This window comes from Hippopotamus amphibius, chromosome 3, assembly GCF_030028045.1.
Source record: "Hippopotamus amphibius kiboko isolate mHipAmp2 chromosome 3, mHipAmp2.hap2, whole genome shotgun sequence".
Taxonomy (NCBI): domain Eukaryota; kingdom Metazoa; phylum Chordata; class Mammalia; order Artiodactyla; family Hippopotamidae; genus Hippopotamus; species Hippopotamus amphibius.
The window spans coordinates 83191217-83218377 of record NC_080188.1 but is presented as its reverse complement, the minus strand read 5'-3'; the positions used below and the strand labels follow the sequence as shown (position 1 = coordinate 83218377).

Below are 27161 nucleotides of genomic sequence, written 5' to 3'. Positions count from 1 at the left end.
ATAGGTGATTATTTACACCAAAAGACCTGTGTAAGAATGGTCACACATTTATATACTGCCAAATGTAAAATGGACAGCATGTGGGAAGCAATTGCCCAACACAGGGGGATCAATTTGATAATTGCTGATGACCTAGAGGGGTGGGGTAGGGAGGGCAGGAGGGATGCTCAGGATGGAGGCTCAAGAGGGAGGGGATATGGGGGTATATGTATAAATACAGCTGATTCGCTTTGTTGTACAGTGGAAATTGGCACAATAGTGTAAAGCTATTATACTCCAATAGAGAGCGACAAAAAGAAAAAAAAAAAAGGTCACAGCAGCTTTATTCATAATAGGCACAGACTGGAAACGACCTAGGCATCCATCAACTGAAGAATGGACATACAAACTGTGGTGTATTAACACAATGGAAAACTATACTACAATAAAAAAGAATTAAATACTGCCAAAGCAACAACAACATTACAGACATAATGTTGAGTGAAAGCCAGTCAGCAAAGAGTACACTCTGTATGATTCCATTTACATGCAGTTTAGGAAGAGTCAAAAGTAAGCAATGACAACAGAGTTATGGTAGTAGTGACTACCCTGGGAGGGAGGGAGGTGTATTGCCTAGAAAAGGGCAAGAGGGTAAGGTAAGGACCTGGAAATGTTCTACATCTTGATGTGGGTGGTGGTTCCATTGAGCTTTACACTTACCATTTGTGCTTTTTACTATGTATAAGCTATCGCTGAAAAAGAAAACAAAACAAACAAAAAAACAGGCTTAAGGTGACAGGCAAATCTCCAAAATAATGCAGCATTTTGCATGTGTTGCATTTTTCTTAGACAAAGGTTTCATTACACTGTCTATCAGAATATCACCTCCCTGGCGGCAGGTATTTCTGTCATTTTTGTTGTGATGATATCCCCAGTACCTGGTACACAACAGACACTCAGTAAATATTTGCAGAATAAATTCGCAAAAAAGAGCTACCAAAAATAAGACGAAAGCAATCATTAACTAAAATCCTGGTATAATGAGTTATTTGAATTAACAGAAGTTTGTAAAGTAATTGGTAGACTGTCTAATGATGGTAACTTGAGTCTCCTTAACATGCAAGTGTCTTAGTGTTTTCAAATCCCAGAAAGACTAAAACCTGAAGTGCAACTTTCTTCTGAGTGCTCAGAATGTCTTTCTTTTTTCAGTCACTCTATGGACTGGGCCATGCATGCTTAGAAACGAAGTTAAAACACTTGCAATTAAAATAAACACATCCCAAGCTTGAAAACACATTTGTTTCTTCCAAAGGACTGCTGAGCCAAAAGCAAGTGAAATTCAGTGGAATTTTCTAAAACTCCATTAGAATGATCTATCTAAAACAGTGGTTTTCAACCAGAGGCAACTTTGTCCCGACTCCTGACATCTGGCAACACTTGGAGACATTTTTGCTGGTCACAACTAGAGGGCGCTACTGGCACCTATGAGGAAGAGGCCAGGGATGCTGCTGACCGCCCTGCACGCACAGGCCAACCCCCACCAGGGGAGTTTATGTTGGCAATGCTGAGAATGGGGAATCCTGATCTAAAACACCACCTTCTGTGAAACTAAAATAAAGACTTTTATTCTTAAACATATGAAGTAAAAAGAGTCCTATTTAAGCTATAAAATAATTCTAGTATCTTTCAACCACTACTTTTTCAAAAATATGAAACTATACTCTTAAGGTAGTTTAAAGTTGTACACATGTATCAAATGTCATAAAAAGGGATGTTTAATGCAAGTATCTCCAGAAATGATAACCATCATTATGATCTCTAGGACTATATTAGGCATATTACTTATTTTAATCTCATTTAATATTTATCCCTCTGAAAATAAGATCTCATTTAGTGAGATAAGAAAACAACAACCAGAAGAGATTAAGTAAATATCTGCCCAAGGTTACACTGCTAGAAATGGCACAGCTGAAATCTGAACACACATTATCTCTAAACTCATGCTGCTTCCATTAAAATGCATTACATTTCAATTTCAAATGAGCAGCAGATCACAATTAAACACACCCCAAGTTTCATTTTCCACTGAGTGAAATGTGCCACTTTAGAAAGTGAACAGCAAAGTCAAGACAAGCCTACTTAGGAACTATGTACTAAGGAATTATGTACTAAGAAAAGAGGTAAGATAGTACCAATTTTTTTAAAGGATAAAGGACAAAGGATAAACTTATGTGCCCAAATCATGAGATACACTCTTGTTCTGGTCATATAATAAAAATACAGGTAGTAACATCAAAGTCTAAACGCTTTATTGACCTGCAGCTTACTCTTTTTTTTTTTTTTTGGCCGCACTGGGCAGCATGGGGGATCTTAGTTCTCCGACCAGGGATTGAGCCTGTGCCACCTGCAGTGGAAGCACAGAGTCTTAACCACTGGACCGCCAGGGAAGTCCTGGAGCTTACAATTGACAAATCGCTAACATGACCCACCCGGTCATCCCTCCATAACAACACTGGATTCCTGGCATTTCAGTCAATCAAGGAACATATTCCTATATTAAACTCTATTACTTTCGTCTCTGTGTTTAAGGACTTATATCATGATTCTTTGGATTAAGACACAGAAAAGTGTTCTTACCCTATTAAAGCCATGTTCATGAGAGTCATCAACTTCTCCGTTACTAGTCACCGGAATTTCTGCTGCTGAATTTTTTGGAGATTCTTGAGCCATGATAGACTCCTAAAAAAAAGAGGAAAGAAACAGTCATAAATAACATCAAATCATAAAAGGCAAATATTCAAAAGACTATATTCATGTTTATAGCGCCTGAAAGCCACCATTATAGCCCTTTTTAAAAATAATTACAACCTACCTAATCCTTATATAATACGCGTGATACTAATATAATAAAAACCACATCTGGCTTTTAAAACTGCATTCACTTAGATTTCTTGATCTTCAATGTACGTGTAGGTACCGATGGCAATATCCTTACCTTGTAAATAGTATAAACGACACAAAAATTTAAAAAATGCAAATAATGTCTTAGTATTATTGAAAACAGTTTTGACCTTGCAGACTCCCTGAAAGATCCGAAAAACAGTGGTATAGACAAATTTAACCAGCAATTAGTGAAACTTGTTATGTGCAAGGCACTCTTACTAGATTCTGGAGAATTAAAAAATAAAATAAAATTAGGTAGTCACTGCTGTGGTGAAAATTATTACTGATTCAGTTTGGGACACTGACTGAACTCCAGTAAACACCTGAAACAGTAAGTATCTATCTGCCCCTCTTTCTTTAGGATCCTCTGGAACCAAACCTTCTGGAATAGTTATAGATTGTATAAATCCTAGGGTCTTCCTAGGCCAGATTTCTATTTCTTGGCAGCTCTAGAAATGTTCTGCTTCCCACAGATCCACATTTATATTACACTTCTACTTATACAAACCTTTTTTTTTTTTTTCACCATGACAAGTTTTACACATAATGATGTTTCTAATGTCTGACACAAAATTTAATAGACTACCTCTACATCTTTGTGTTCCCAGGGCAACAAAATACAGATTTAAGCAGGTAAATGAATACATTCCTTTTTAGTAAAGTCAGGTCCTTGAGGACAGATACAGTCATAGCCATCTCCGTATCATTAGAGATTAGCCCAGGGTTTGGCAGGCAAGAGGTTCTCATAAATGTTTACGGAATGGAAAAGATATGAGCTACATCAGAACTCTGATTTGTAGTTATGAAGGTGTTAAAATGATCATTATACACTTATGTTCCACACTCACTCTCTCCCTTGTCCCACCCATGGAGCATGTAGTCACACATTTGTTACTTCTTATGGATATCACTGCAGTAAAAAAACAAAAATGAAAACAAGAAGAAATATCTGAAATAGCAAAACAAAAGAAGTGAACTACCAAGTATCTCAAAATCAATGTACTTTATTTGGAGGCAGTTTTAATAAAAGACTAAAATGTCAAAGTGAAATCCTAATTGGTTAAGCCAATGAAATAAATTTTATAATAATGCGAAATCCTGTTAATCTCACTTAAAGCATTTCCCAGAAAACTTAGTTATTTCCTTGCATTCCTAAATATCTTATAAAACATACTGGTTTAAAAAATGCCATATTTCAGAGTTCACCTTACCATAGGTTCGAAACTAATAAACTGAACATCTCATGTAAGCCTTGAAAATTTAAAAGAACATTTCAGAGAGACGATTTCAAAAGCTCAAGAGGGGACAACAACAGCTCCTCTGCTTTAGATTGGATTCTGGGGGAAGAGTCTCTGAATGCAGAAAACTTACTGTAGGGTTCTCCACTAAAGCAAGTGAGGGCAGCAACACTGGACAAAGCGGCAAGGCTGCTGTTACGTTACAGGCCTTGTTCAATTCTACATGGAGCACTGAGGCTGAGATGACTCTTTAAAGTTGTTCCAAATTAAGGCAAGGGCGCCAGACCTCTGTATCCCCACATCCATACCCCTGATTATTAGATGCAGGTTATCCCCTGGATGGGGGTATAATGGTGGACAAGGCAGCTTCTTCGGCAGAGGCAATTCCTGGGGAGACTCAGCTATGAGCCCTAAGCAGGCACCTCTCCTGGAAGGAGGACCCTGGTCCTAAAGGAGGTAACTGAGCCCCTCACCACAGCACCCACTATATCTCCCTTATTATTATTCTAAAGCAGTATCTACTTTAAAAGGATTTGAAATGTCTTATTTAAATTATATCTGGCTACTTTTATGCATATATTTACAGACATTCACTGATCTCTACTAGGAGAAACTGTCTCTTTCACAGTTCCCAATTAAGGGGTGGCCACTGACTGAACCAAAGAAGAATCCCTGACACAAGGTCTTACAAGACAGGTTTCAAGAGAAGGCCAGGTTAGAAAACCATTGCCCAACAGAGGAAAGAGGAATTTCCTGAGCTAATCAGACTCTCTCTGAAGGTATGAACTGGGGATGCTGAGTGCATCAGTCAACTAGGGCAGAGGACCCCAACCTTTTTGGCACCAGGGGACCAGTTCTGTTGAAGACAACTTTTCCACAGATGGGGGTGTGGGGTGGGGGCTGATGGTTCAGGTGGTAATGCAGGCGATAGGGAGCGGCAGATGAAGCTTCACTCGCTGACCCACCACTCACCTCCCGCTGTGCAGCCCTGTTCCTAACGGACCGTGGACCGGTACCGGTCTGTAGCCCGGGGGCTGGGGACCCCTGAACTAGGGTACTGGGAAAACAAATGAAAGCACAAGAAGAGCAAAGAGTAGAATTATTTTGATGAAAAGTCACAGTTTAAAAATTCATAAACTCTACTTGACAAGTGTTATCAAACTTGTCAGTTTGTTGACAAAGTGTTATTTGTATCTAGATCTTCCTCTGTTTCTAAATTATGACCTCATGCAAATCTTCTCTTCTTAGATTCTTTTTTTTTAATGTGGTAAAAGACGTGTAACATAGAATTTACCATCTTAACCATTTCTAAATGCATCGTTCAGTAGTGTTATGTACAGCACTCACATTGCTGTGCAATCTCCAGAACATTTTCATCTTGCAAAACTGAAACTGTACCCATTGAACAACTCTCCATTCCCAGCCCCCCTACTTCTCCATAGCCCTTGGTAAGCATCATTCTACTTTCTGCTTCTATGAATTTGACTGCTCTGAATACCTCATACCAACGGAATCAATCCTACAGTACTTGACCTTTTATGACTAGCTTATTTCACTTTACACAATGTCCTCAAGATTCATCCATGTTGGACATGTGTCAAAATTTCCTTTCTTTTTAAGGCTGAGTAATATTCCATTATATGTATATATCACATTTTATTTATTCAGTCGTCCACTCCTGGACGTTTAAGGTTGCTTCCATGTCTTGGCTATTATGAACAGTGCTGCTATGAATAGTGCAAGTATCTCTTCAAGATCTTGCTTTCAATTCTTCTGGAAATATACCCCAAAGTGGGACTGCTAGAACACATGGTGATTCTATTTTAAAATTTTTTAGGAACATCATACTCCTTTCCATAATGGTTGCACAATTTTATATTCCTACCAACAGTGCACAAAGCTTCCAATTTCTTCATATCCTCACCAGTAATTGTTATTTACACTTTAAATAGCAGCCATCCTATTAAGTGTGAGGAGATATCTCACTGTGGTTGTAATGTGCCTTTCCCTAACGATTAGCAATGCTGAGCACCTTTTCATATGCTTGCTGGCCATTTGTGGATCATCTTTGAAGAAACGTCTATTCAAGTCTTTGATCCATTTTTAAATCAGGTTATTTGTATTTTAACTGCTGAGCTGTAGGAGTTCTTTATATATTCTGGATATTAACCTCATCCGATATATGATCTGCAAATATTTTCTCCCATTCTGTAGGCTACCTTTTCACTCTGTTGATTGTGTCTTTTGATGTATAGAAGTTTTTAGTTTAAATGTAGTTCAGTTTTTCTATTTTCACTTTTGTTGTCAGTGCTTTTGGTGTCATATTCAGGAAATCTTTGCCAAATCCACTATCATAAGCTTTTCTTCTAAGAGTTTTATACTTATAGGTCTTACATTTAGGTCTTTGATACATTTTGGAGCTAACTTTGTGTATGGTATAAGATACGGTCCAATCTGCATGTTGATATCCAGTCTTCCCAGAGCCATTTGTTCAAGAGACTTTTCTTTTTCCATTGAAGGGTCTTGGCATCTTGGATTCTTCTGAGATCCCTATTTTCCTCACTGCCACTGCATCCTAACAATATACCCAGATTACTTGAGGCTACTGGAGTTAAGTTTCTGCTCCTTGCAATTAAGAGATGTATAGACACTAGGTATTTGGTCTCTAATCCAATCCGGAAGACTAAGATCTAGCTATCTAAATAATCATCACTCTTCCAAATTGCAAGATATGCTCTTACTTTCTTCCTCCTAAAAATAGCTGGTGATTTAACAGGTATTTACTATCTTCTACGCAATATGCATGGGAGGAAAGAGAAATCAGATCTTAGCTTTCTAGGAACTAGAAGTATTGGTAAAAAATAACTACAATACAACGTTGTGAGCACCAGAGAGGAGCACTAAACATGGTAAGCACCTAGAGGGAAGACTTAATCAGAGGTGACATTTAAGCTGAATCTTATAGGATGGCAGATGGGTATACAGTAAAGGAGAGATTCTAAACAGAAGGAATAATAGGAGCAGAATATAAAGAGTCTAGTATATTCTAGAAATTGCAACTAAAGCAATTTGGGTAGAATGGTGATTATTCATTCACATGTTCATCGGTTCAACTAATTTACTGAGCTCTCCAGTGTGCCAGGCACGATGTCAGACACTCAGGATAGAGTGGTGAGCAAAACAGACAAAACTCCCTACCCTCATAGAGCTCACATCCTTGTTGAGGAAAACAAACAAATACATGTTACACAGTCATAAATGCTAATGGGCATGTATATACACACGTGCTCATGAACATGCTGCTTTAAATTAGGTAGTCAGGGAAAACCTCAGAGGAGGTATCATATTTTTGTGAGACCTGAATAAAGTGAGGCAGTAAGCCATACAGATACCTGGGAGTACAGAACCCCAGGCAGAAGAAACAGTAAATACAAAGACCAGAAGGTGGGAACACATTCAGCTTTTCAAGGAACAATGAGAAGGCCATGCAGCTTGAGGGCCAGAGGAAAAGAGAAGGAAATGTCAGAGAGGCAGCAAAGGGCAAGAACATGTGTAGATTTAAAGACCATAATAAGAACTTTGGATTTTATTCTAAGTGAAATGAGAAGCCACTTGAGGCTTTTGAACATAACAGTGAAATGACAGGACTTATGTTTAAAAAGGATCACTTTTCTTCTTCTGTGTTGAATTAAACTATAAGTGAGCATAGGCAGAAGCAAGGAAAACAATTCAATGGAATAATCTAAGCAAGAGATAGTGGTAGCTTGGAGTAGGGTGACTGGCTGGGGAGGTAAGAAGTGGTTAGATTCTAGGCACATTCTGAAGGTATAACCAAACAGAATTCCTTACAGACAGATGTGGGAGATGGAAAAAAAGGGAGGTCAAGGACAACTACACAGGTTTTTTGGCCCCAACAGCTGAAAATGTGGAATTGCTATTAACAGACCTGGGCAAGACTGGAAGGGGAGCACAAGACAGAGAAAATAGCTAGCGTTTAGTTTAGGACATATTAAGGTTTATGTGGCTAAGGTTACTAGGCTCTCAGATATATGAGCCTGAAGTCCAGAAGAAAGCTTGAAGCTGGGGATAAGAAATTTAGAAGTTATCAGTGTGTAAATGGCATTTAAACCCCTTGTGCTGGATAAGATCACCTAGAACAGGGGTCAACTGACAACTTCTATAAACAGCCAAATAGAAAATATTTTAGGCTTTGTGAACCATAAGGTCTGTTACAACTATTCAACTCTGCTGTCACAGCCCCAAAGCAGCCACAGGCAATACATAAATGATTAGGCATGGATTTGGCTTGACCTCTGATCTAGAAAGCTGATGTAGACAGAAAAGAGAGGTTTGTGGACTGAGCTCTAGGACACCCCAATATTTGGACATGGGAGGAACTAGCAAAGGAAACTTATAAGCGATGGCAAGCAGGGTAGGAGGAACACCACAACAGGAGGCTTCCAAGGGCAGGTAAAAAAGAAGGCAGGTTTCTGCTTCTGGAACTAATAGACTAAGACTCTATACTAAACCTCCCCAACCCTGCACAGAAAACATTTGTAAAAGCTGAACACAATTTAAAAAGCAATTACTTGAAGTCAGTGGAGAATAGAGACTCTAGTGGAGAGCACGTGTTTGCTTGGAGATGAGGAGATAGGGAACCATGCAGGCAAATCTCCATCTCCTCGGCTTTTAGCCTAAACCTAAATCCTATCCATGCTGTGCGCCCAGTAGCTGCCAGAGCATCCAGGGCAAAACTTGTCCTTTTGAGTTGGGGAAAAGTTAAGTTCACAAAAGCAAAAGGTATGGGAGAATCCTGAAAAGGAAAGATCCAGAAAGGGGATTCCCAAACTCTGTCTACTCACATCTCTAAACCCTCAAGGTACCTGCACAGAACGGACTTGACTGAGCTCACATAAGACAAAAGATCTGAACTGAGACCAGAGCTACCACCCAAGAAACAGAGTTCGTAATGCAAGTCCAGCCAAGAAAATTATCAGCCAAAACAAAGGACGCAATACTGGAGAAGAATAACAGAATTCAGGATCTTCACATCTCGATGTTCAAAATGTTCAGGATCCAATCCAAAATTATCAGATATATAATGAACCATGAAAATGAAACAGAATTCCCAAGGGAAAAGAAAATCAATTTAGTCTGGCTCTGAGATGAACCAGAGATCAGAACTAACAGACACGGATTTAAAAGATGCTATTGTAATACCTTCAATTAAGTAAAACAAAATATTTTCAGTGAATCAAAAAGCTCAGTGAAAAAAACAGGAAATCTCAGCATAGGAAAAATGAAGCAAATGGATTCTAGAATGGAAAACTACAATTTTTCAAAGAAAAAATTCACTGGATGGACCTAGCCAAATGAAGATGACACAGGAAAGAGTAAAACTAAATTAAATCAATATAAGTTATCCAAGGTGAGGAATAGAGAGAAAAAAAGACTAAAGATAAAGAGCTTCACACACCTGTGAGACAATATTAAATATTCCAATTTATCTGTAAGTAAAATACAAGAAGTAAAGGAGAGAGAAAAGAGTATAGAAAAAGTGGAGAATTAATGGCACAATTTTTTCCAAATTTGATGAAAGACAAAAATTTATAGATGCAAGATGTTTAATGAACAGCATGCAGAATAAACACAAAGTACATCACTCTCAAACTATTTAAAGCCAAATATAATGAGCTAACCTCAAAAGCAGCAAGAGAAAAAAAAAATACTATCAGAGAACAACAATCCAATTAATGTCTGATTTCGCATCAGAAATTGTAAAGGCCAGAAGAGAGTGCAACATTGTGGTAAAAAGAAGAAAACTGTCCACCCAGAATTCTATATCCAGTGAAAATATCCTTTAAGAGTTAGAGAGGATATTAAGGATACTTTCAGATAAAACGAAGAGAATTCATCCCCAGCAGACCTGAACTACCAGAAAAGCTAAAGTGCTGAAGGGAAATAAAACCAGACAGAAAAAATGGATGTTCAGAGAAGAATGAGAAAGAAATGAAATGGTAATTACCTGCGTAAATGCAAAAACCATTTTTTTCTTTTTGCCTTTTCATTTCAATTTCTTTATAAACCATAAAACTGCTTAAAGCAAATGTTATAACATCATTTCTGTGGTTTACAATGTACCTAGATGTAATATATAAAAAATAATTATATGAAAGAACAAGGGGGGAGATAAGCGAAATATGGACCTAAAAGGTTACAAAATTTCTGTTTTAAGAGAAAAGCAGTACATTATTAATTATAAGTGAAATATGAAAAGTTTAATGTATATACTATAATCATTATGGCAACCACTAGAAGTTTAATGCAAAGAAGTAGAACTAAAAAATTACCAGGTAAATAAAAATGAAATTCTTTAAAATATTCAAATAATAAATAAAAAGGCAGGAAAAGAGGAGAGAAAAAGTACAAAGGAATAAAAAATAAAGAAACTAAAAGGGTAGATACAAAAATCAATCACATTAATAATGGCATTAAATATTATTGGACTAAACATCTCAGTTAAAAGGCAGAGATTGTCAGAATGGATTATATTTTGGCCATGCCACACAACTTGCCGGGTCTTAATTCCTCGACAAGGGATTGAACCCGGGCCCTCAAGAGCAAAAGCGTGGAGTCCTAACCACTGATCTGCCATGGAATTTCCTGGAAATGTTTTTTAAATGACCCTACTATATTCTATCTATGAGAGATGCACTTTAAAACCAAAGGTATAAACAGATTGAAAATAAATGGATGGAAAAAGATACACCATGCAAAGAGTGAGTATAAGAAAGTTGGCACGGTTTTATTAATAGCTGATAAAATAGATTTTTTTAAAAAGTATTACCAGAGATAGAGATGTTTCATAATGATAAAATGATCAGTTCATCAGGAATATGTAACACTCATAAATGTGTATGTTGGTTCCAATAACAGAGCTTCAAAATAAATGAAACAAATATTCACAGAATTAAAAGGAGAAAAAGACAACTCCACAATCATAGCTGAAGACTTTACCACAATTCTTATAGCAACTGAAAGAACAACTAGACAAAGAAAACTAGCATAGACATAGAAGATCTGAATACTATCAGCCACCCTGACTGATATTTATAGAACAGGAAATTTAATAATGGCAGAATAAAAATTATTTTCACATGAACATGACGTGTTTAGCAAAATAGATCATATTTTGGGCCATAAAACAAGACAATAAATTTTAAAAGATTGAAACCATATAGAGAATGTTCTAGGAACACAGTGGCATTTAATTATAATCAATCACACAACATATGCAGGAAATCCCCCAAAATTTGGAAATTAAACAAAACATCTAAAAAATTAATGTGAAAAAGAAGAAACCACAAGAGAAAGAAAATATTTTGAACTGAATGATAATGAAAACACAGCAAAACAATATTTGTGGGATGCACCTAAAGCAACACTTAGAGAGAAATTTACAGCTTTAAATGCTTATATTTGAACAGAAGGAAGCTCTTAAACCAACAATCTAAGATTGCACCTTAAGAAAACAGAAAAAAGAGCAAATTAAACTAAAAGTAGGACGTAGGAAGGAAATAATAATAAAGACCAAAAATCAAGGAAATAGATAGTAGACAACAGAAAACCTGGCTCGTATACTTCAAAAAGCTTAATTCATGAAAAACAAAAGTAGATGAACTGTTGCAGATAAATGGAGACAAGATAAATGACAGCTAAATACAATATACAATATGGACAAAATAGGAAAAATACAGCTATAACGGACATTACTGAAACAACTGTGGATTAAATAATAGCATTGTATCAATTTCCTAAATAATTTTCTAATTTTGATAAAAGTACTGAGATTATATAAGAAAAAGTCCTTGTTCTTAGCAGTAAAAGGACACGATGTCTGCAAATCACTCTCAAATGGTTCAAAAGAGAAGAAACTGTATATATAAAGAAAAAACATTAAAGTAGATGGGACAAAACAATGATCGATGAATCTGGGTAAAGAGTTTAAGTTTTCTGTATGAAATTTTATCAAAATTAAAAGTTTTAAAAATAAAAATACCAAGGAGGCTAAAAAAGTATGCAGGAGACTATCAAGATGGACTCTATAAACGCCAGACCCAAGTGTGGGCTTCTCCTAAAAGAGATAAAGGAGGAAGAAGCAGAAGAATTTCATCAATTTATTTTAGAGAACAGTCTGGTAGGAGGTTAGACTGAAGGAAAGAAGGAAAGACTAGAGGTAGAAGAACTGTTTAGGAGGTATTTTACAGTCCAAGTAAGAGATAATAAAGATCTAAATTCAGGTTGTGGGAATGGAAAAAGGTGGATTCAAAAGTTCTTTAAGCAGTAAAGTAAGAGACTCAGAGTGACTAGATTGTGGGGGATCAAGAAGGGAGAGTAATGTAGGATAACCCATGCCCCCTCACTACCCCCTACCCAATTTTTGGCTTGGGCAACAAGAAAGCTGAACATGTCGCTCACCAAAGGGTACAGCAAAGTCCTGAGAGGCACAGAATGTTTCATTAATAAATGCCAATGATTTTCAACCCTCTCTGCCTCTTAGAACTACCTGGGGAACTTTAAGTTTTAAAAGCTCACCAGCTGATTCCAATGTGTAGCTAATTGAGAACCACTGCTATAAGCAAGCACTAGACTCTTAAGCAAACAAACATAAAACTTCAGTATTAGGAAGGATCTACAAGTCATTCAGTCCAACTTATCATGCAGACTAAAACCACAAATCAGATTCTACTATACACCCATTAGAATGGCCAAATTTATAAAGACTGACAAAACCAAGTGTTCGCAAGTATGTGGATTCTCATACATTGCTGGCACAAGTCAAAACTGGTAAAATCACTGTGGAAAACTTTTTGGCAGTATTATTAGAGTTAAACATATGCCCGTCCTATGACCTAGCAACTCCACTCCTAGGAAAGACACCCAAGAAATACAGTGCATATGTCTATCATAAAACAAGTACACGAATATTCACAGCAGCTTTATCCAAAATAACTAAAAACTGGAAACAACCCAAATGTCCATCAACAGTAGAACAGATAAAGAAATTGTAGTATAATCATACAACGGAATACTACATAGAAATAACACAGAACTACTGCTTTAAAAAAACAGAAAAAAATCTCACAATGTTAAGCCAATGAAGCCAGACCCAAAGAGTACACACCATATAATTCAAGTCAAAAAGAAAACCAATAAGGAACGATGACTGTAGGCAGAACAGTGGTTACCTTGGTGTGGGGAAGAACTCAGTCACGACCGTGACTTCTGGTTTCGTTTCTGCATGTACGGAGCTTGGGAGTCACCACTTCATTCTAACAACAAGAAGCTGAACAGACTGAAAAACCAACAACTCTTCTTGGATTCATAGAAGAGGGGAGACAAAGGACACACTGCGACTTCCAAAACTGGAGAGACAGGCAAATGCAGGGACTCATGGCTTATCAGAGCAAAAACCAGTGGAAACCACCTCAAGAACCAGTGCTGGGATAGGAAAACCTGGACTGTAATCAATGAGTTGCTGGAGGCTCAGTGTGGACAGCTGTGAGAGTTAAAGACTCCAGAGGGGAACCCAGTCATTAGCAGGGCCCCGCAATATTGAATTTTGCTTCCAAGAGGTGGACCAGGTTACCCCCACAAATATCACAGAAAAACCCCCTCATCCTTCCAGCAAGTGGTGGAGAATTGAAACCATTTTGAAATACACTGAGTGCTCTATTCTTAACAAGGCCTACCCTCAGGAGAAACCAGAACCTAACCTGCTTGGATATAACCAGCACCTAACAGAGCTGAGGAAGGGAAATACCCAAACCCAGCACACTGTAGCTATCCTGTCCCACCTAAGGGGAGGAGAGAAGAACTGAGAAACACTTGTGAAGTTCACAATTCAGATGCACAGACTCACTAAAAGACTGACACCGAATCAGAGGACTATCTAATGCTTCCCTCCTCCCCCAACTTACCCCCACCTTGCTAAAGGCCTATTTACCGGACATATCATGTCTGACTGTCAAGAAAAAAATTACAAGGCCTCCAAAGGCAAAAAACACAATTTGAGGTCACAGAGCAAGCATCACAACCAGAAATGGCAGGGATATTGGAATTATCAGACCAGGAATTTATAACAACTATGATTAATATGCTAAGGGCTGTAATGGATAAAGTAGACAGCATGCATGAACAGGCAGGCAACGTAAGCAGAGATGTAGAAATCCTAACAAAGAACCAAAAAGAAATGCTAGAGATAAAAATCACTTAATAACAGAAAAGAAGAATGCCTTTGACGGGGTTATTAGTAGATTGAACAATGACCCTGGGGTAGGCAAACATTTCTTAGGAAACAAAACAAATAAGAGAAACACTGATAACCTGGACTTCATCAAAATTGAAAACTTCAAAGAGACACCATTAAAAAAATGAAAAGGCAAGCCACAGACTGGAGGAAAACAGATGCAAGATATATATCTGACAAATGACTGGTATTCAAAAGATATAAATGTCTTAAAATTTAATAATAAGACAAACAAACTAAATAAAATACAGCCAAAATTTTAACAGACACTTCAATAAAGAAAACAAATGAATTGCTAGTAAGTGCATAAGATGTTCAAATATCACTAATCATCAAGGAAATGCAATCTAAAGCCACAAGAAGATACAACTAAATACCCAATGCAATGGCTAAAGTTAGTAAGACTGACAATACCAAGTGTTGCTAAAGAGTAACTGGAATTTGCATACACTATTGGAGGAGATGTAAAAAACTACTTCACTTTGGAGGACTGTTTAGCAATTTCTTATAAAAGTAAACATACACTTGATCATACCACTCAGTCATTCTATACTAAGCACTCATCAGAAAAATAAAAACAAATGTCCCAAAGAGACTTGTATGTGTGTATTCATAGCAGCTTTACTCTTAAGAGCCCAAACCTAGAAAAAAAAAGTGCCCATTAACAGATTAATGGGGGCCTCCCTGGTGGCGCAGTGTTTGGGAGTCCGCCTGCCAATGCAGGGGAACACGAGTTCGGGCCCTGGTCCAGAAGGATCCCACATGCCGCAGAGCAACTAAGTCCGTGCGCCTACTACAACTACTGAGCCTGTGCTCTAGAGCCCACGAGCCACAACTATTGAGCCCACATGCCGCAACTACTGAAGCCCGGGTGCCTAGAGCCTGTGCTCCGCAACAAGAGAAGCCACCACAATAAAAAGCCAGCGCACTCCAATGAAGAGGGGCCCCCGCTCTCTGCAGCTGCAGAGGGCCTGTGTGCAGCAACGAAGACCCAAAGCAGCCAACAAATAAAAAAAATAATTTAAAAAAAAAGGATTAATGGATAAACAAATTATAGCACATACATATAATGCAATATTCCTCAGCAATAAAAAAATAGAGCGCATTGCTGACACATGCAATAACTGTTGATTAATCTCATAATATGCTGAGCTAAAAAAGCCACACACAAAAAGAATACATGCTATATGATTCCATTTATACAGAACTCTAGAACACATAAAATTAATTTATCAGGACAGATCAGTTGCTGCCTGGGGAGAGGGGTGGATAGGGGAGGACTGACTGCAAAGGGGCACAAGGAACTTTATCTGTATCTTGATTGTGATTGTGGTTTCCCAAGTTTTACATTTGTCAAAACTCACCGAACTGTACATTTTAAATGGATACATTTTATCATGTGCAAAATTTACTTCAATAAACTGTCAACTTTCTCTTAAGGGTGAATTCCATTCTATCATCTCTAATGGCAGAGGATCTGTTTTTCCTGAGAGCCCAAAATCCACCTGCAGGGAGACCATACCAATCTGATGGAGGAGGTGTATGGCCCTGATTATAGTGCCCTCCCACAAGGAAGGACTGACTTGCAGCTCTACAACCCAGTAGCAAATAAAGTTTGCCATTTTCCAAAATATGTGTTCATGACAAAAATAAATTAGGCCAATACCCTCTCACTATAAAAATTACTGAAGAATCCTAAGTGTCATTTATAGACATATATTTCCTGTTTGATCCAGAGTCTGAAAACTCATCAAGTGCTCTGTATTAGAACATACAAACAATGGCAGAGCATTAAAAAAAAATCCCTTTGTTCCTCAGATCCAGTGTCCCTCATCCTAGATCTTTTAAAACAGCCATACAGGCAATGACTGGTTTGCCAAGTCTGACTTTAGCTAACTGTGTATATCTCATTCTTCTGGCTGCCCAGCCACAGTCCCCTCCCAATGTTGGGGAAAGCTTCCACCTGAGGCTGGGGAAAGCTTCCACCTGAGGCTGGGGAAAGGCAGAGCCTGCCTCCTATTATAAAAAAGCTAAAAATATCAGAGGAAATCAAGCAAATACCTGGAGCCAGATTACCTGAGGTCAACCCCTGGCTCCTCCACACATGAGCAATGCAAACTTCCTGAAATTCTCTTTCCTCATGGGTAAAACGATGATAGGACTGTACCTACCTTATAATGTTGTTGTGAGGATAAAATAAAATATATCTGAAGTACTTAGGAAAGCATCTGGCATATAAGAAGCGCTATATAGGTTACATTATAATTATCTGTTGCCCAAGCTCTGGGGGCATTGCCATGCGACCTCGGCACTGCCAGATCAAAAGAACTTACTTGCCCCAGACCTGGAATCAGAAACTAGTGACAACAGGAAACAAGAATGACGAAGAGCTCACTCTGGGGCAGTGATGACCGTGGTGAGGCCAAATGCCTTCAGCAGTGGCCACAGCACGCAGGGCAGCACCCAGGCACCAGAGCTGGTCACCTGAGTCCTGGCAGTGAGAGCTGCTAGACCCAGCAGTGAGCAGTGGCAGCCACAGCGCCCTCACTGAAATCGTGCTGAACCGTGATGTGGGGCACACTCCTAATTATGGAGCCTGGACTCTGGTTTTCCAACCTTTCTGTAAGCTAAACCTCAGATCCTCTTAGTAAATGTCTTTTCTACGTAAGGGAGCTGGAGTTGGTTTCATTTGCTTGCAACATATGATCCTGACAGATGACCTGCAAAAAAGTGAATAAACGGGAAAAGGTGTTGCGATACCTTTATGAGTGCTTTTGAATATCAAGCGATAACTATGAAATGGTCTAGAAACTTTCTAGAATGTTAGCGAACAAGCTAGCTGTGGGACTTGTTTGATGGCTTCATGGTTTCCTAATCTAATACACCACTAATAACTAAAAAGCTGACCTTGAGGTAGATAAGATTTCCCCAATTTTACAGATGAGGAAACTGAGAGCTAGAAAGGTTAAAGAATTTAAATAATTTAAATCATGCATCCTCTTGCAAATAGAGCCCTACCAGAATAGTAAGAGCTAACAATGAGTACTTACTATGTGTCAGGCACTGTTCTGTATGTTTTTCACACATTAACTGATTTAATTCTAACTGCTCTTTGTGCATTATCTCATTCAAACCCACCACAACTCCTGAACCTAGATACCATTATTATTCCTGTTTTACAGGTAAGAAAACAGAAAGATTAAGAAATTTGCTTAATGACATGCAGCTAGCAAGTGATGAACTGGTTTTCAAATCTGGCAGTCTGGCTTCAGAGACCTATTTTTAACCCTGACATTATACTGCCTCTCCAAAGGTAACTGAAATACACCAATGGGCCATGCCAACCAATATAGATGCCTTCAGATATTTATATGAGTCAAATGTACTGCCTTCTTGATGTTGACAACTTGTACTGTTGTTTCTTCTGTTTCCATATCATTCTGCACAGAGTAGCACTTGTCTTAATCTGACCCTTCACTTCCAACAATTCAAGACTGAAGCATCAGCCTCCAATTATATCATTAGTGTTGCCTTCTACTAATACCAGAGCCCTAGAGACAGCTGCATCCAGCAACTTCCTACTCCTAGCTGTGGGAGGTTACAGAATTAAACTCGGACACCTGGGAATCAGGAGCTTCAGGATGCGGACTAAGCCTGTTATTGCAAATGGCATCAGCTGCCAGAAAATATGCATGTTATTATTGATCCTGATAACTCCGTGGTTCTCAACTGGGGTCAATTTTAGTACCCATTCCCCCAAACAATGTCTAGAGACATTTCTGGTTGTTATAGCTGGGGATGGTGTGCTACCGGCTTCTTGAAGGTACAGGTCAGGAATGTTGCTAGAGTTCCTACAACGCACAGGATAATCCCCCACAATAAAAAATTGTACTGCCAAATATGCCATAGTGTCAAGGCTGAAAAACCCTGTAAATAGCCTGAAGCTATAAACTGCTTCTTATAATAGCAGGCCCACTGGGTCTTAATATTTACTCATTTTATCAAATTACCCATGACATTTTTCACAGAAGTAGAACAAATAACCCTACAATTTATATGGAACCACAAAAGAACCAGAATTGCCAAAGCAATCCTGAGGAAAAAGAACAAAGCTGAAGGCATAACCTTCCCAGACTTCAGACAATACTACAAAGCCACAGTAATCAAAACAGCATGGTACTGGCACAAAAACAAGACATACGGACCAATGAAACAGAATAGAGAGCCCAGAAATAAACCCATACACCTATGGTCAATTAAGCTTCAACAAAGGAGGCAAGAATATACAACAGAGAAGACAGTCTCTTCAGCAGGTGATGCTGGGAAAGCTGGACAGCTGCATGTAAATCAATAAAGTTAGAACACTCCCTCACACCATACACAAAAATGAACTCAAAATGGCTTAAAGATTTAAATAAGACATGACACTATAAAACTCCTAGAAGAGAATATAGGTAAAACGTTCTCTGACATAAACTGTACCAATGTTTTCTTAGGTCAGTCTCCCAAGGAAATAGAAACAAAAGCAAAAATAAACAAATTGGACCTAATCAAACTTATAAGCTTTTGCACAGCAAAGGAAACCATAAACAAAATGAAAAAACAACCTACAGACTGGGAGAAAATATTTGCAAATGATATAATTTCCAAATTATACAAACAGCTCATATAACTCAATAACAAAAAAAACCAAACAGTTCAATTAAAAAATGGAGAGAAGACCTGCGTAGACATTTCTCCAAAGACATACAGATGGCCAACAGATACATGAAAAGATGCTAAACATTACTAATTATTAGAGAAATGCAAATCAAAATTACAAGGTACCACCTCACACCAGTCAGAATGGCCATCATCAAAAAGTCTAAAAATAACAAATGCTGGAGAGGGTGTGAAGAAAAGGGAACCCTCCTACACTGTTAGTGGGAATGTAAATTGGCACAGCCACTATGGAAAACAGTATGGAGGTTCCTTAAAAAGCTAAAAATAGAACTACCATATGATCCAGCAATCCCACTCCTAGGCAGATACCCAGAGAAAACTATAATTCGAAAAGATACACGCACACCAATGTCCATAGCAGCACTATTTACAATAGCCAAGACATGGAAACAACCTAAATGTCCACTGACAAATGAATGGATAAAGATGTGGTGTATATATGATGGAATACTACTCAGCCATAAAAAAAAAAATGAAATAATCCCACATGCAGCAATGTGGATGGACCTAGAGATTGTCATACTAAGTGCAGTAACTCAGAGAAACACAAATACCATAAGATATCACTTATTATGTGGAATCTAAAATATGACACAAATGAACATATTTATGAAAAAGAAACAAACAGACATAGAAAACAAACTTATGGTTACCAAAGGGGAAAGGGGGTGGGGGAGGGATAAATTAGGAGTTTGGGATTAACAGATACGAACTACTACATATAAAATAAACAACGAGGTCCTACTGTATAGCACAGGGGACTATATATAATATCCTGTAATAAACCATAATGGAAAAGAATATGAAAAAGAATATGTATCTGCATGTATAACTGAATCATTCTGATGTACACCAGAAACTAACACAACACTGTAAATCAACTATACTTCAATTAAACAACAACAACAACAACAACTTACTTTAATGTCTTAAATGTAACCCATTTCAAAGCATAAGACCAACTGCACTGGGGGAGGATAACTCCCCCATGCCCTCCTTCAGTGAACCACTTAACACTATCCATCACTCCAGGGAACTTTCTCAACACTACAGTAGCTTTAACATGGCTCATAAAACTGCTGACAGTCTGACCCTTACCCATTTCTCCAGCCACTTGTCAGACCATATTTTACCCTAACTTTCTCCATACTGGCCAACTAAATGTCTACTCACTTCGTGATGCACAGTAACTCTTTTCCCTGTAAATTCAACTCCTAGTCTATAGCCTTTTCTGCAGCTGCCCAAGACCAAAGCTAAAAGAAAAAATCTCGTAATTTTTTCTGGCACTACTTATGTTTTTCAAATCCTAAAAATATACCTTGACATTAACATTATACAAGGCTTCACATTTGACAACCAGCATTTACGGGTGAACACTTCATCAAAAATAAAACATGCAACATTAACAAAAATTCATCCGATGACTAAAAATCTATCTTCATAATGCAAGAGAAGGCATACTAGAAATAAGTTTCTTGATGTTATCAATATATTACGTTATGAATGGTAAAATCTAATTTCTAAAATGCTTATTAGAAACAAGATAGAAACTTTCTAGAAAGGATGTAAAAGAACTTGTCTTAGCCTTACTCAGACTTCTGGAACAATACAAGGCACTACATCTTCTAAAACACACATATTTAACATTGTTCTTTAATCCAATTTACCACTGAGCCAGTAAAAATAAAGTGGTATAATAATAAGCTTCAAGTTTTTCCAATTGTTTCTTACATCTACCGTTCTTATAAAGTTATTCGAAAATTCATCAAAAGCACTGTGAAATATTTGTAATGCTCAGTCGGTAGTCTGTTCTGCTGTCAAGTAGTTATATTTTCTTCTAATTTAAAGGACTAAATTCTTAATTTCAGTCAAACCTAGACAAAAGAGCAGTGAATAAAGTAAACAGTGTGGAGAAAAAAAAAGCCACAAATATTCAACTCTAACTGTTCTAGTTATGTTTCAGACAATGAAGGTTGCAGTGCTCACTGAACTAATTATGCATGTCAACAGAGACCATATTTTGTGCTAAAACCAAAAAGCACAAATGCCTTCTGTCTCAGATGAAATTATTTAGATTTTTGTTTGCCTACAAAAAAAGAAAGTGATTCTATTAAACTCATAATTCAGTCTTTGAAACTTCCCTCTGTATTAGCAAAAATATGACCTTTAAAAACTGGTAAATGTATTTATGGCAAAGTTAATTTAACATGGTTCAAAAGTATTAGGTGAATAAGCCTATCGATGAGATCCCACGATAACTAATCAAGATATCAGGAGACAGATTTAAGGACCAGCTCTGTCACTTTTTATAACTTTACACAAGTCACTGTGCTTCCCTAAGTTTCAATTTCTTCATTTATAAAATGAGATTCTTAACTTCATCTATATATCATACAGCTATTATAAGAATCAAATGTGAAATTGCTTGGCAAACTGAAAACGCTACATAAAGATATTATAATTATAGCACACTGATTTCGGCTAAGGACAAATACTGGAGTAGTCCCATCAACACTAGCATTTACCAGCACAGCTAATCCTTGTAACTTTGTCAGTATGGGTACCCTAAATACATTACTCTAAAACAGACCAATATCGAGACAGAGTTGAAATACGGTTACAAATGTTATCAACTGCGGCCAAGTTCTTTTTTTTTCTTTCTTGGCAATTTCACGGTTTTAAAAGGAAGATGATCCTACATCAGGATGGATAAAGCAGTGTGGTCAAGTTCAAATAATAACTGAATCTGGATGATTAGTATATGGGAATTCATTTACTACCTCACCTTTATTTCACATGTTGCAAATTTCTCTTAACAAATGTTTTAATCTACTAGTATCAACACCTATTTGTCTTATACTTTCAACCACTTGCTACTTGAATACTGCATTTCAGGTCCCCCAAGTTTCTCACCTCTGCCTGTCATTCTGGTTTCTGGGTAAGTTGATCTTAGCCGCTAGCTACCACTTAAACCGCATTTCCTCATACTCTTTCCTCACTGACCCTCAGTTCCAGCCAGAGTCCTCACTGCTATTCCTCAAACATACCAATCTTATTTTTGCCCTTGTCTTTCCTCTCTCTGGAAGGTTCTCATTCCCAGATTTTCACATGACCCCACCTCATCTCATTCAGATTCCTGCTCAAAAAGAATGGGCCTTCCCTGACCAACTGACGTAAATTATTAGCACTCTTCATCACTCTTTAGCCCCTTATCCCGCTTTACAGCAGTAAAGACTACTTTCTATTACAAAATAATTTATGTGTATGTTACGTATACGTTTAACACGTCTGTCTCCCTCCCCAATATGTTTACAACATAAAGGCCAACCCCTCCTGACACTCACAATCCTTCCATGACATGAACTATCTTATTTCTACCAATTATGCTTCTTCAGATACTCTACTGAATCAAACTTAATTACTCACACTTCTCCATACACGTCTCTCAATTTCCTTTCTCTGTGACTCTGTCCAAGCAGTGACCATCATCATTCACATGCTCAATTCTACCCACACTGTAAGAAACAGTTCAAATGTCACCTTCACTGATATTCCTGGCTGATACTCCTCTGAACGCCACAATTCTTCATCTGTACCACTCTAAAGGCATTATTATTCTACATTTTATTTATTTTAAATTTTCCTCTAATAATCAACATGCAGCTTGAGCACAGGATCTGAATGAAATCACTTTTAGACCTCTGGGTTACTTACATAAAAGAAGAATGGAAATATTTGTTTATTTTTTCTTGGATATTAGAAATAAGAAATAAGTATATGTATTAGTGTTACTATATCAAAGAGCAGACAGAAAAGAATTCATGCAATAATCCTAAGATTCACTAATAAATACCTAACACAACTACTATGCTTTCTTCCCTTTTTTGTTGTTGTTAAAAATACACTTGTTTAAGTGGGGCAGGATGGGGGGGGGGTGGGATGAATTGGGAGATTGGGATTGCCGTATATACATTACTAATAAGAAAAATATATCAAATTGTACACTTTAAATATATGCAGTTTATTGTATGTCAACTGTATCTCAATAAAAGTTCTTAAAAAAAAAATACACTAGTTTTCCCAACTTCCTTGCTTCTATCTTTAAGTACTTTTCTCCTATTGAGTTTCTTAAATTTACTCATCTTTCCCACTTTTCTTTGGGTTCAAATCATAGCTCTTTTCCTCATTTGCCATGTGAACCCTTCCACGTCTCTGTTGCCTAATCTATAACATGAGGGAGAAAACCTCAACTGCAAACGGGTTATTATAGCATTAAATGAGATAGTGTATCTCATAAAACCCAGTATAGTGCCTGGCACCTAACAGGCTCTCAGTGAATGGTGCCTATTTGGCTATTATTTCTCCTATAGATATAGAAGCTGCAGTTTTGAAACACGAAATTTCAAGGTATATAGGTTGAATATTAAAAATGCAAAAACAAAATCCACCTTTACCTGCTCTAATCAATAGAGTACAATAGAGTACAAAGCAAGCCAAGCTCGTGTTTTCTTCTTTTTTAATTCGAAAAGAAAAAGACAAGCAACTGATGTTATAAAAAAAAAATGAGAAGAAAGCATTTTTATGATCACTGATGGGACAGATATCTTAATGAAAACATCATTTGATTGAGAGGAATCACCTGGGTTCTGCAATTAACTAGCTCAGTGATCCTGCACAAAGGCAATTCATTGCACAGAACCTAAAATGAACCTTAAGTCTCGTTCAGGGCTGATGTTTTTGGCTCAGTTCAAACTGTGGGATTTTTTGTTTTTGTTGTTTTGTTTTGCTTTTAAAGAAATGAAAACTATCATCCAGGTCATCATATTCTATTCCTAAGAAACCGGTAGCCACATATCGTTTACACTAGTGGAGTGAGGATTAATTCATTCATCAAACTGACCATCAGTGATGTGCCAAGCTCTGCTAGGATCAGTCTGAATTACTGAAAAGTCTAATGTATAGAACATTTAATTAAGAGTTGATGGCCATAATACACATAGAGTTATAGTATATTAAAAGAAGAATTCTTATAAGTAAATCTCACCCCAAAAATGTTTTCATCGAGGATATTGAAAAAAGAAGATTTAAGTTAGTAGAATACTAATATTGATAAATGGGGAATTTTAAAGTCACAAAATATTCCTAAATCCTACTTTGGTTAACTGTAAACTCATACAATGCTTTCAAATTTGAGTATAAGTTCAGATTATACTCACACACCTGGGCTTTTTTATTATTATTATTACTACAATATTCCTTGTGGATGCTGCACATTTGGGCATGGCTAAAAACACAGGGAATGCCTAATATGGATTTTAATGTTAATTTACACACAAATTTGAACAATTATTTGGCAGTGGGTTCCTTCAGATCACTGTCATTCAGGCTTAACTCTCTACTGAGCAGGAGATTTCTAGTTTATATGTGACATTCATATAGATGAAACTCACAGTGGTAAACCACAAAGAGAACACTTTCATTTATTATTATAGGTCCCATCACTGACAGGGCTGCCAAGCCTTCCTGTAGTTCACATGCATTAAACTTCCTCTGATCACCTCTCAACAGTATAGATTCAGAGATCTGATCGTAAAAAATCAAATCCACGAGTTAGGACAAATACGGTATGCGTAATTCCCTAGGTTCTCAGAACTAAATATAACTACAACTGCTTTGACAAATGGTAAACAGCCAAACTATTTTAAATCACAAAGAATCCTGAATCCCTCAGAGATAATACATATTCTGCCAACCAGAGCTCATCTTTGACTTTTGGGCGAAAAGTAAATTATTCAACTCTAAACCCTGCATTAAAGTTTGTCACACAGACTCAGCATCTTGGCATGATGATGAAACACTCTGGCTAGCACTGTGCCACATACACAGACGGCAAACTGGTTCAGAAACACTGCAACTGGAGTCGGGAGAGCCCATGCTGGGTTCCAGCCTTGTGGGTTACTCTAAAGTCAGGCACTACCTCTCTAAATGTGAAATATGATCAACAAATAAATGGGGGAAATAATGGTTGTTCTACTTGCCTAACTGAACAGTATCAAATCAGTCTAAGGATCAAGGTGGGACAATATGAAAGTGCTACTCTGTAAATCTTTAAGCACTATAAATTTAAGAGATGTTATTAGGATTAGGTGTTCAAAAAACCATCTGACTTGAATTCAATATAAAACTAACTTCTTAATATTTTTCTATGCTAATGAGCTAGAACAGTGGTTCTTAGGTGGTATATATTAGAATCACCTGTAGAACTTCCAAAAAAAAAAAAAAATACACATAGCCCAGTGTCTATCACTACAGACTCAGATTTAGTGAGTCTGAAGTAAAGTCCAGAACTCAGTATTTTTTTTAAACACTACACTTAGATTCTGATGCATAATTAACTAGAGAGAGAATGGGAGCAGAGAAGTGCAAATGTGAACCCATTACTACTATTATTTCACCAGAAACTTCATTTTATATTTAAATTTAAAACTATAGCTTGATCAGACTTTTATGTTGATTTTTATGGGACAGGTATACTCTAAAATTTCATATGCCCAAAGGCAAATGGTAACTTACTTCCAATTATGAAGAAATAGCTCTCTCTCCTCCCATCCCTTCCCTGTGTCTCTATGGGTAGAAAAGTTTATTTAGAATGGCACGTGTTTAGATAAACTAAGTCAATTTGGACAGTCTAAATTTGACTGATATGAGTTGACTTTAAAAAACAGTATAAATATCACCCAATCACCTCAGAATTAGACTTGACTTCTCCTGTGGCTGGTTTAGATGTACCAAGAGCTGTAGTATCATTGCTGCAGTCAGACATACCTAAAAGTAAAATGTGTTAAGTACACATTAAATAATTTAGTTAAAAGAGCTATATCACCTCACCGATATTCTTACAAATATTCCACAACATAAATCATTTATTTGTAGTCACAATTTATTTATTTTGCAAAACTATAATCACATGAGTATCTATTGATTATAACAGGTAAACGACAGTAAAAAGACAGAAATTCAGAAAAAATTTTTATGCAAAATGTAAAAATACACACCTCAATGACTAAAACATAATTTCATAAAATCATTTTATATATGAAACAAATTAAAAGACCAGAGTGTTGATTTGACAGATGAAAAAACTGAGATAAAAAATGTCAAAACATCCAAAGGTGAAGCCAAAATATTAGTTACTCATGGCCTATATAAAATCAAAGTTTCAGATCAGAATTCAGACATCTTCCTACCCCTGACCAGTGCTCTTTAGTACTGATAACAGATGTGACTGCTCATTATCAGATACTATACTTAGATTTCATTCAATAAAACTTTAATGGGCTATTTCTGCTTCTAACTTATTCGACAACATTTAGAGAATTCTGCTAGGCACTAAAAAGAAAGAAAAGTAAAATCTAATTCAGGTTACAAGAGTAACAATCAGCCCTCCATATCTGTAGGTTCAAACGAAAATCAAAAACATTTGGAAAAAAAAATTCAGAAAGTTCCAAAAAGCAAAACTTGAATTTGCCATGCACCAGCAACTATTTATATAACATTTACATTATATGATGTATTATAAGTAACACACAGATGACTGAAAGTATATGAGAGGATGTGCATACATTATATACAAATACCACACCATTTTATATAAAAGACTTGAGCACCTTCAGATTTTGTTATCTGCAGGTGTACTAGAACCCATCCCCCATATATACTGAGGGCGACTATACTCTGAATCTAATCAAGGAGACAAATAAATAAGTACAAAACACCATATTAGGTACAGCAGTGTACAGAAACAAAGTTTTTCTTATGAAATACAATGGAGAGAACAATTTTACTGTTTGCGAATCAAATCCAATACCACATTAATAAAATAATACAACATGAACAAGTGGGATTTATTGCAGGAATACAAGGCTGTTCAATTAAGACATCTATTAATATATATTCATAAATCTAAGGGG

The 27161-nt window shown here is 37.0% G+C and overlaps 1 protein-coding gene across 16 annotated transcripts in view; it reads right to left on the bottom strand.

The window, feature by feature from the left end:
- The window catches only part of ARFIP1 (ADP ribosylation factor interacting protein 1), a 110957-nt gene that overhangs the window by 67037 nt on the left and 16759 nt on the right, over positions 1 to 27161 (bottom strand). For 8 of the 16 annotated variants that reach the window (XM_057726192.1, XM_057726193.1, XM_057726195.1 and 5 more), the window contains 2 exons: positions 25937 to 26016; positions 2617 to 2718 (listed from right to left, as the gene is read on the bottom strand). In XM_057726192.1, coding sequence (XP_057582175.1) covers positions 2617 to 2718; positions 25937 to 26014 — 180 coding nt within the window. In that variant the 5' untranslated portion in view covers positions 26015 to 26016. Of the gene's footprint in view, positions 1 to 2616; positions 2719 to 3770; positions 3832 to 25936; positions 26017 to 27161 lie in introns of those variants that run through there. The other 8 variants (XM_057726199.1, XM_057726200.1, XM_057726202.1 and 5 more) reach the window with 3 other exon arrangements.